The sequence below is a fragment of the Anopheles funestus genome, unplaced genomic scaffold (genome assembly GCF_943734845.2).
Source record: "Anopheles funestus unplaced genomic scaffold, idAnoFuneDA-416_04 scaffold_84_ctg1, whole genome shotgun sequence".
NCBI classification, from domain to species: domain Eukaryota; kingdom Metazoa; phylum Arthropoda; class Insecta; order Diptera; family Culicidae; genus Anopheles; species Anopheles funestus.
Genome location: NW_026045274.1, coordinates 68157 through 78537, shown reverse-complemented (window position 1 = coordinate 78537; position 10381 = coordinate 68157). Strand labels below are relative to the sequence as shown.

General features: G+C 36.5%; 1 protein-coding gene across 1 annotated transcript; it reads left to right on the top strand.

Annotated features, from left to right (window-relative positions):
- Positions 1 to 4228: 4228 nt before the first annotated feature.
- LOC125774310 (uncharacterized) lies at positions 4229 to 6097 on the top strand. Its single transcript, XM_049444585.1, has 2 exons — positions 4229 to 4549; positions 5288 to 6097. Exons 1-2 carry the CDS (start codon positions 4229 to 4231, stop codon positions 6095 to 6097), a joined length of 1131 nt encoding a protein of 376 aa, XP_049300542.1.
- Positions 6098 to 10381: the final 4284 nt, after the last annotated feature.

Here is a 10381-nt window from a genome sequence, read left to right as displayed (position 1 = left end):
TTAGGTTTTTAAGAAAAAGTTAGTTTTGGTATAAGTTAGGTTTTTTCGAAAAAGTTAGTTTTGGTATAAGTTAGGTTTTTAAGAAAAAGTTAGTTTTGGTATAAGTTAGGTTTTTTCGAAAAAGTTAGTTTTGGTATAAGTTAGGTTTTTATGAAAAAGTTAGTTTTGGTAAAAGTTAGGTTTTTTCGAAAAAGTTAGTTTTGGTATAAGTTAGGTTTTTGAGAAAAAGTTAGTTTTGGTATAAGTTAGGTTTTTTCGAAAAAGTTAGTTTTGGTATAAGTTGGGTTTTTTCTTAAAAGTTAGTTTTGTTATAAGTTAGGTTTTTAAGAAAAAGTTAGTTTTGGTATAAGTTAGGTTTTTTCGAAAAAGTTAGTTTTGGTATAAGTTAGGTTTTTAAGAAAAAGTTAGTTTTGGTATAAGTTAGGTTTTTTCGAAAAAGTTAGTTTTGGTATAAGTTAGGTTTTTTCGAAAAAGCTAGCTTTGGTATAAGTTAGGTTTTTTAGAAAAAGTTAGTTTTGGTATAAGTTAGGTTTTTTCGAAAAAGTTAGTTTTGGTATAAGTTAGGTTTTTATGAAAAAGTTAGGTTTTTTCGAAAAAGTTAGTTTTGGTATAAGTTAGGTTTTTAAGAAAAAGTTAGTTTTGGTATAAGTTAGGTTTTTTCGAAAAAGTTAGTTTTGGTATAAGTTAGGTTTTTTCGAAAAAGTTAGTTTTGGTATAAGTTAGGTTTTTAAGAAAAAGTTAGTTTTGGTATAAGTTAGGTTTTTTCGAAAAAGTTAGTTTTGGTATAAGTTAGGTTTTTTAGAAAAAGTTAGTTTTGGTATAAGTTAGTGTTGACGCGTAGACGTCAAGAGGGCCATTTGACGAAAGCTAGTTTCGTCAAGTGAGTAGTGAGAAAATAGTGAGTAGTGAGATGGTCTCTCACGATAGGAACACTCATGAAAAAACTTATAAATAGGGCTAGAAAAATGGAATAAATCCTCTTACATTTTGGAACCTCGAAAAACTACAACCTGTTTGGTAAATATCGCAACAAAAAATCGATCCGAAATTTCGCGAAGCTGTTCATGGTGCCGTGACCAGGATGGTACTTGCTCCTGGTTTTTAATCGCGAATTTCGATCATCACACCGTTACCGTAACATCGTTTCCTGCTTTCGTATCACATTCGTCGTGATTTTGTGAAACGCACAGCTGATTTTGCCGCCGCACGCAAAACACTGTCAATCCCACGCACTCATAGTCACTTACGCAATGCCCGTGCAACCCGTTGTCTTGGCGTCCCGACGGACAATTTTGTTGGTGTCTCTTTCGCGGTACGAGAAGTTTTTGGAGGATTTCGTTCCTGAACGGGACCAAGCAGAGGTGGAAATACGTGTAAAAAGGTTCGAGAAGCTATGCCTTGATCTAGAAAGTGTTCAGCAAGGTTTGGAAGATTCTGCTGCCACTGCAGAAGAAATAGCGCAAAATGCTGCTCTAAGGGAGAATTTCGAGAATAGGCTGATCTACGTACAATCGCAGTTACAGATTAAGTTACCATCAGAACAAGTTCCGATCCCACAAACGAGCACCGGATTGAATCCGTTAAAGGGCATCAAACTACCCACTATTGCACTGCCCGAATTCACGGGAGATTATATGCAATGGTTGACATTCCGCGATACCTTTGAGTGCCTGATACACGCAAACATAGATTTGCCGGCAATACAAAAGTTCCATTATTTGCGCGCCGCGGTTAAAGGTGAAGCGGCTCAAGTGATAGAATCTATCACCATAAGTGCAGCTAATTATGAGTTAGCATGGAACACGCTAACCGAGCGATACTCAAACGAGTATTTGCTGCGAAAACGCCATTTGCAAGCAATGTTTGCCATTCCTGCTGCCCAGAAGGAAAGCGTTTCAACACTGCACCATCTTGTGGATGAATTTGAGCGGCATAAAAAGATTCTACAGCACTTGGGAGAAGACACGGACACTTGGGGTAGCATTCTTGAGCATCTGTTATGCACTAAACTCCCAATAATCACCTTACGCGATTGGGAAGAGCACGCATCAAATAACGCCGATCCGAGTTACGATAGTTTAATTTCGTTCCTTCACCGTCGTATGCGTGTATTGGAGACGTTGTTAGTAAACAACCGTCATACGTCACAGGTTCATGACCTGAGTCACTCACCGAGAATGTCCTTTTCACGCCAAGCCAGTTTTGCCTCGACATCAAATGAAACGCCAAATTGTACGTTATGCAAATCCGCGCACTATCTTTTTAAATGCCGCTGTTGGACAGCGCATCGCAGCCGAATCTAATAAGCGATCGACTCGCTCATCGGCTACGTTTAAAGAAAAGTAATGTGAACATTACTATTGTTGGAGCTGGGCAATCTACAAAAACAGTACGTGAATCCGTACACGCCCAGATTGTCTCTAGATCCAGTTCGTTTACGGTGAACACCGAGTTGTTGATCGTAGACAATTTGATTGCGAATATTCCGACGCGCGATATTGACCGCAACGATTGGACCATACCACCTGGTTTCGCTTTAGCAGATCCGTTGTTCGATAAAGCTGCCCCCGTTGACATCATTCTTGGCGCTCGTCATTACCATACAGTTTTCGAGAATGCATCTCAGTTCCATCCAGCACCTCATCTACCCGTCATGATAAATAGTGTCTTTGGTTGGGTAGTGAGCGGCGCAACGTCCGTTGGAAGTTCTGCACCTAAAACCGTTTCCAACGCTTCGTATAGGGTCGTCTGTATGGCATCTTTGGAGGAGTCGCTACAACGATTTTGGCAATTAGAAGATTTAACGGTGAATGACGCATACTCACCGGATGAACGGTATTGTGAAACCCTTTACAAGACCACTACCAAACGTGACGACACCGGCAGATATATTGTACGCCTACCAAAGCAGCCTGACTTCGATCAAAAGCTCGGCCTTTCTAGATTACAGGCCATCCGTCGTTTCGAGCTTCTTGAGCGGAGATTGGAACGCGATCCTGCACTTCGAGAATCATATCAAACGTTCATGAAGGAGTATTTGGAACTGGGGCACATGTCTCGTATAAGCACTGAATGTGACGATACAGCTGCTTATTATTTACCACACCATCCAGTTTTTAATGCATCAAGTACCACTACAAAGGTTAGAGTTGTGTTTGATGGCTCAGCTAAAACGTCGACTGGACATTCACTGAATGAAGCTTTACGGGTTGGACCCATAATTCAGGATGAACTCATCGACATCATTCTTCGTTTTCGTACCTACAAGATCGCTGTTGTAGCTGATATTGCAAAAATGTATCGGCAAGTCATTTTGCATCCCGATGATCGAAAATTGGTTCGCCTCTTCTTCCGCTTCTCACCGCATTCGCCGATTGAATTGTACGAGTTGAATACTGTGACATATGGTTTGTCTCCATCATCGTTCTTGGCCACTCGTACATTGTTGCAGCTGGCGGAAGATGAAGGTGCTGATTATCCACTTGCTACACCTGCGCTGAAACACAATTTCTACGTTGACGACTTCATTGGTGGAGCCAACAGCGTGGATGAAGCTCGCAAGCTTCGTCAGCAGCTATCTGAGTTGCTATCCAAGGGAGGGTTTGAGCTCAGAAAGTGGACATCCAACTGTTTGGACGTGCTTACCGGTTTACCAGTGGAACACATCGGCACACAGTCATCGCTGCAGTTTGCGCCGAACGAGACGGTAAAGGCACTTGGCATCGCTTGGAAGCCCGAACTCGACGTTTTGTGTTTCGAGTCGACGGTAACAATGGAAACCACCAGCATCACCATGCGGTCCATATTGTCAAACATTGCTCGAATGTTTGATCCTCTTGGGTTGATCGCTCCAGTCATCATACGCGCGAAACTGCTGATGCAGGAGTTGTGGCTGCAGAAAATCGGGTGGGATGATCCGGTTCCTGCACATATCTGCAACAAATGGAAATCGGTTACTGACGACTGGAAGGATTTGGCTGACTTCAAAAGTGAACGTTATGTGCTTTTACCTAACTCTGAAATACAGTTCCATATATTTGCAGACGCGTCAGAGGTTGCATATGGTGCCTGTATTTACGCTCGTTGTGAGGACCAGCAGGCACAGGTACGAGTGACTCTGCTCGCGTCGAAATCTCGGGTGGCTCCACTGAAACGTGTTACGTTACCGAGATTGGAGCTTTGCGCAGCCGTGCTAGCAGTACATCTGCATCATCGTGTTCGACGGGCGATGAAAATCGATGCGACCGAATCGGTTTTCTGGTCGGATTCAACTGTGACGCTAAACTGGATTGCGTCTCCACCCAACACCTGGAAAACATTCGTGGCGAATCGTGTTGCTGAGATCCAGAATTATTCGCATCCCCGACAATGGAAGCACATTCCCGGTACATCGAATCCTGCAGACCTGGTGTCCCGAGGGATGTCCGCAGCTGAGATGCTGAAAAGTTCGATGTGGCGTTGTGGTCCCGATTGGTTGGCTTTACCTGCCTCTAACTGGCCTATTTCGAATCCATCACTGGCTACTGAAACGGATATGGAAACTCGTCAGGTGAGTGCTGCAGTCGCCAATATACATACCATTCACCCTTGGTTCAATTTGTCGTCGTCATATACCAAATTGTTACGCATAATCGCATACTGCACACGTTTTATACACAACACAAAACACAAGATACGTACGCAACCGTCAGCACCGTTTACCTCCGCTGCATTGTCGATTACACCCAAGTTCATCGAAGCAGCGAAAATCGTACTATGCAAACTGGCGCAGCAAGACGAGTTTTCATCGGAAATCCGACTACTGAAAATAGGAGAAACCGTGGGAAAACACTCACCTCTAAGACGGTTGAATCCATTTCTCGACGAAGAAGGAATAGTACGAGTGGGAGGGCGTTTGAAGCTTGCACAGCTTCCTTACCAGTCTAAGCATCCCATCGTGCTCCCCAAGAACCATAAGCTAGCTCATCTCATCGCAGTCCACTACCACGAAAAGCTTATGCATGGCGGGGGAAGACTATTGCTTTCCCAGATACGAGAGGAGTATTGGCCACTCGACGGACGACGTCTAGTGAAAGGAATAGTAAGGAATTGTTTTCGTTGCATACGACAAGATCCGTCGCTTACGCAACAACAAACGGGACAACTCCCGTACCAACGCATCACCCCAAGCCGGCCGTTCTCCGTAACCGGAGTGGACTACGCCGGGCCGTTTTACCTCAAACCAACACACAAGAGAGCTGCTGCCACTAAATGTTACTTGTGTGTGTTCGTGTGCTTTTCAACCAAGGCGGTTCACCTGGAGCTGGTTGGCGATCTCACCACTGCAGGATTCTTGGCCGCTTTGCATCGGTTTACATCCCGGCGCGGATTACCATCTGATATACACTCGGATAATGGAAAAAACTTTGAGGGTGCAGCACACGAACTTAATGAACTGTTTGAATTGTTTCAGAACGAACAGCTACAAAACGTCATCGCATCCAAATGTTCCGACTTGGGTATCACTTGGCACTTTACCCCACCTAAGGCCCCACATTTCGGTGGATTGTGGGAAGCCGCGGTAAAGACGGCCAAACGACATCTCTATCGGCACCTAGGCAGTTCGAGGCTGTCGTATGAAGGGTACTGCACCATTCTGCAGCAGATAGAAGCGGCAATGAACTCGCGTCCTTTGTTGCCGCTGACGGATGACCCGAATGATCTGGCGGCGCTTACTCCTGCGCACTTCCTTATTGGCACGTCGATGCATGCGGTGCCTGTTCCCGACTACACCCGCTTGAAGGCCTACACGTTAGACGAATTGCAGAGCTGGCAATTGCTTGTTCAACGCTTCTGGAAGCATTGGGCAACAGAATATCTGCAGGAGATGCAGAAGGATAACAAGGTGGTGAATCGTAGTGAGATAGTACCTGGCAGACTGGTCATCCTAGTGGACGATTCGCTTCCCATCACCCGATGGCCCCTCGCACGCATTGTCGAAATACATCCCGGAGAGGATCAGCTTACGCGTGTAGTGAAGCTGAAAACGGCGAAAGGTATAATTACGCGTCCAGTAACTAAAATTTGTCTGTTACCTGTTGCGAAGCCGTCTGCTTAGTAGCACGTGTAACTTGTTTTGTTTTCTTTATGACGTTCTGTCATGGGGGGGAGTATGTTGACGCGTAGACGTCAAGAGGGCCATTTGACGAAAGCTAGTTTCGTCAAGTGAGTAGTGAGAAAATAGTGAGTAGTGAGATGGTCTCTCACGATAGGAACACTCATGAAAAAACTTATAAATAGGGCTAGAAAAATGGAATAAATCCTCTTACATTTTGGAACCTCGAAAAACTACAACCTGTTTGGTAAATATCGCAACAAAAAATCGATCCGAAATTTCGCGAAGCTGTTCAGTTAGGTTTTTTCGAAAAAGTTAGTTTTGGTATAAGTTGGGTTTTTTCTTAAAAGTTAGTTTTGGTATAAGTTAGGTTTTTAAGAAAAAGTTAGTTTTGGTATAAGTTAGGTTTTTTCGAAAAAGTTAGTTTTGGTATAAGTTAGGTTTTTAAGAAAAAGTTAGTTTTGGTATAAGTTAGGTTTTTAAGAAAAAGTTAGTTTTGGTATAAGTTAGGTTTTTATGAAAAAGTTAGTTTTGGTAAAAGTTAGGTTTTTTCGAAAAAGTTAGTTTTGGTATAAGTTAGGTTTTTGAGAAAAAGTTAGTTTTGGTATAAGTTAGGTTTTTTAGAAAAAGTTAATGTTGGTATAAGTTGGGTTTTTTCGAAAAAGTTAGTTTTGGTATAAGTTAGGTTTTTTCGAAAAAGTTAGTTTTGGTATAAGTTATGTTTTTTCGAAAAAGTTAGTTTTGGTATAAGTTAGGTTTTTTTAGAAAAAGTTAGTTTTGGTATAAGTTAGGTTTTTAAGAAAAAGTTAGTTTTGGTATAAGTTAGGTTTTTTCGAAAAAGTTAGTTTTGGTATAAGTTAGGTTTTTAAGAAAAAGTTAGTTTTGGTATAAGTTAGGTTTTTTCGAAAAAGTTAGTTTTGGTATAAGTTAGGTTTTTTCGAAAAAGTTAGTTTTGGTATAAGTTAGGTTTTTTAGAAAAAGTTAGTTTTGGTATAAGTTAGGTTTTTTCGAAAAAGTTAGTTTTGGTATAAGTTAGGTTTTTTCGAAAAAGTTAGTTTTGGTATAAGTTAAGTTTTTTAGAAAAAAGTTAGTTTTGGTATAAGTTAGGTTTTTTAGAAAAAGTTAGTTTTGGTATAAGTTAGGTTTTTTCGAAAAAGTTAGTTTTGGTAAAAGTTAGGTTTTTTCGAAAAAGTAAGGTTTTTTAGAAAAAGTTAGTTTTGGTATAAGTTAGGTTTTTTCGAAAAAGTTAGTTTTGGTATAAGTTAGGTTTTTATGAAAAAGTTAGGTTTTTTCGAAAAAAATAGTTTTGGTATAAGTTAGGTTTTTAAGAAAAAGTTAGTTTTGGTATAAGTTAGGTTTTTTCGAAAAAGTTAGTTTTGGTATAAGTTAGGTTTTTTCGAAAAAGTTAATTTTGGTATAAGTTAGGTTTTTAAGAAAAAGTTAGTTTTGGTATAAGTTAGGTTTTTTCGAAAAAGCTAGTTTTGGTATAAGTTAGGTTTTTTAGAAAAAGTTAGTTTTGGTATAAGTTAGGTTTTTTAGAAAAAGTTAGTTTTGGTATAAGTTAGGTTTTTTAGAAAAAGTTAGTTTTGGTATAAGTTAGGTTTTTATGAAAAAGTTAGGTTTTTTCGAAAAAGTTAGTTTTGGTATAAGTTAGGTTTTTAAGAAAAAGTTAGTTTTGGTATAAGTTAGGTTTTTTCGAAAAAGTTAATTTTGGTATAAGTTAGGTTTTTAAGAAAAAGTTAGTTTTGGTATAAGTTAGGTTTTTTCGAAAAAGCTAGTTTTGGTATAAGTTAGGTTTTTTAGAAAAAGTTAGTTTTGGTATAAGTTAGGTTTTTTCGAAAAAGTTAGTTTTGGTATAAGTTAGGTTTTTAAGAAAAAGTTAGTTTTGGTATAAGTTAGGTTTTTTCGAAAAAGTTAGTTTTGGTATAAGTTAAGTTTTTTAGAAAAAGTTAGTTTTGGTATAAGTTAGGTTTTTTAGAAAAAGTTAGTTTTGGTATAAGTTAGGTTTTTTCGAAAAAGTTAGTTTTGGTATAAGTTAGGTTTTTTCGAAAAAGTTAGTTTTGGTATAAATTAGGTTTTTTCGAAAAAGTTAGTTGGTATAAGTTAGGTTTTTTTAGAAAAAAAATAGTTTTGGTATAAATTAGGTTTTTTAGAAAAAGTTAGTTTTGGTATAAGTTAGGTTTTTTCGAAAAAGTTAGTTTTGGTATAAGTTAGGTTTTTAAGAAAAAGTTAGTTTTGGTATAAGTAAGGTTTTTAAGAAAAAGTTAGTTTTGGTATAAGTTAGGTTTTTTCGAAAAAGTTAGTTTTGGTATAAGTTAGGTTTTTTCGAAAAAGTTAGTTTTGGTATAAGTTAGGTTTTTTAGAAAAAGTTAGTTTTGGTATAAGTTAGGTTTTTTAGAAAAAGTTAGTTTTGGTATAAGTTAGGTTTTTTCGAAAAAGTTAGTTTTGGTATAAGTTAGGTTTTTTCGAAAAAGTTAGTTTTGGTATAAGTTAGGTGTTTTAGAAATAGTTAGTTTTGGTATAAGTTAGGTTTTTTCGAAAAAGTTAGTTTTGGTATAAGTTAGGTTTTTAAGAAAAAGTTAGTTTTGGTATAAGTTAGGTTTTTAAGAAAAAGTTAGATTTTTAAGAAAAAGTTAGGTTTTTAAGAAAAAGTTAGTTTTGGTATAAGTTAGGTTTTTGAGAAAAAGTTAGGTTTTTTAGAATAAGTTAGTTTTGGTAAAAGTTAGGTTTTTTAGAAAAAGTTAGGTTTTTTCGAAAAAGTTAGTTTTGGTATAAGTTAGGTTTTTTCGAAAAAGTTAGGTTTTTTAGAAAAAGTTAGTTTTGGTATAAGTTAGGTTTTTTAGAAAAAGTTAGTTTTGGTATAAGTTAGGTTTTTAAGAAAAAGTTAGTTTTGGTATAAGTTAGGTTTTTTCGAAAAAGTTAGTTTTGGTATAAATTAGGTTTTTTCGAAAAAGTTAGTTTTGGTATAAGTTAGGTTTTTTCGAAAAAGTTAGTTTTGGTATAAGTTAGGTTTTTAAGAAAAAGTTAGTTTTGGTATAAATTAGGTTTTTTCGAAAAAGTTAGTTTTGGTATAAGTTAGGTTTTTTTAGAAAAAGTTAGTTTTGGTATAAGTTAGGTTTTTAAGAAAAAGTTAGTTTTGGTATAAGTTAGGTTTTTTCGAAAAAGTTAGTTTTGGTATAAGTTAGGTTTTTAAGAAAAAGTTAGTTTTGGTATAAGTTAGGTTTTTTCGAAAAAGTTAGTTTTGGTATAAGTTAGGTTTTTTCGAAAAAGTTAGCTTTGGTATAAGTTAGGTTTTTTAGAAAAAGTTAGTTTTGGTATAAGTTAGGTTTTTTCGAAAAAGTTAGTTTTGGTATAAGTTAGGTTTTTATGAAAAAGTTAGGTTTTTTCGAAAAAGTTAGTTTTGGTATAAGTTAGGTTTTTAAGAAAAAGTTAGTTTTGGTATAAGTTAGGTTTTTTCGAAAAAGTTAGTTTTGGTATAAGTTAGGTTTTTTCGAAAAAGTTAGTTTTGGTATAAGTTAGGTTTTTAAGAAAAAGTTAGTTTTGGTATAAGTTAGGTTTTTTCGAAAAAGTTAGTTTTGGTATAAGTTAGGTTTTTTAGAAAAAGTTAGTTTTGGTATAAGTTAGGTTTTTTCGAAAAAGTTAGTTTTGGTATAAGTTGGGTTTTTTCTTAAAAGTTAGTTTTGGTATAAGTTAGGTTTTTAAGAAAAAGTTAGTTTTGGTATAAGTTAGGTTTTTTCGAAAAAGTTAGTTTTGGTATAAGTTAGGTTTTTAAGAAAAAGTTAGTTTTGGTATAAGTTAGGTTTTTTCGAAAAAGTTAGTTTTGGTATAAGTTAGGTTTTTATGAAAAAGTTAGTTTTGGTAAAAGTTAGGTTTTTTCGAAAAAGTTAGTTTTGGTATAAGTTAGGTTTTTGAGAAAAAGTTAGTTTTGGTATAAGTTAGGTTTTTTCGAAAAAGTTAGTTTTGGTATAAGTTGGGTTTTTTCTTAAAAGTTAGTTTTGTTATAAGTTAGGTTTTTAAGAAAAAGTTAGTTTTGGTATAAGTTAGGTTTTTTCGAAAAAGTTAGTTTTGGTATAAGTTAGGTTTTTAAGAAAAAGTTAGTTTTGGTATAAGTTAGGTTTTTTCGAAAAAGTTAGTTTTGGTATAAGTTAGGTTTTTTCGAAAAAGTTAGCTTTGGTATAAGTTAGGTTTTTTAGAAAAAGTTAGTTTTGGTATAAGTTAGGTTTTTTCGAAAAAGTTAGTTTTGGTATAAGTTAGGTTTTTATGAAAAAGTTAGGTTTTTTCGAAAAA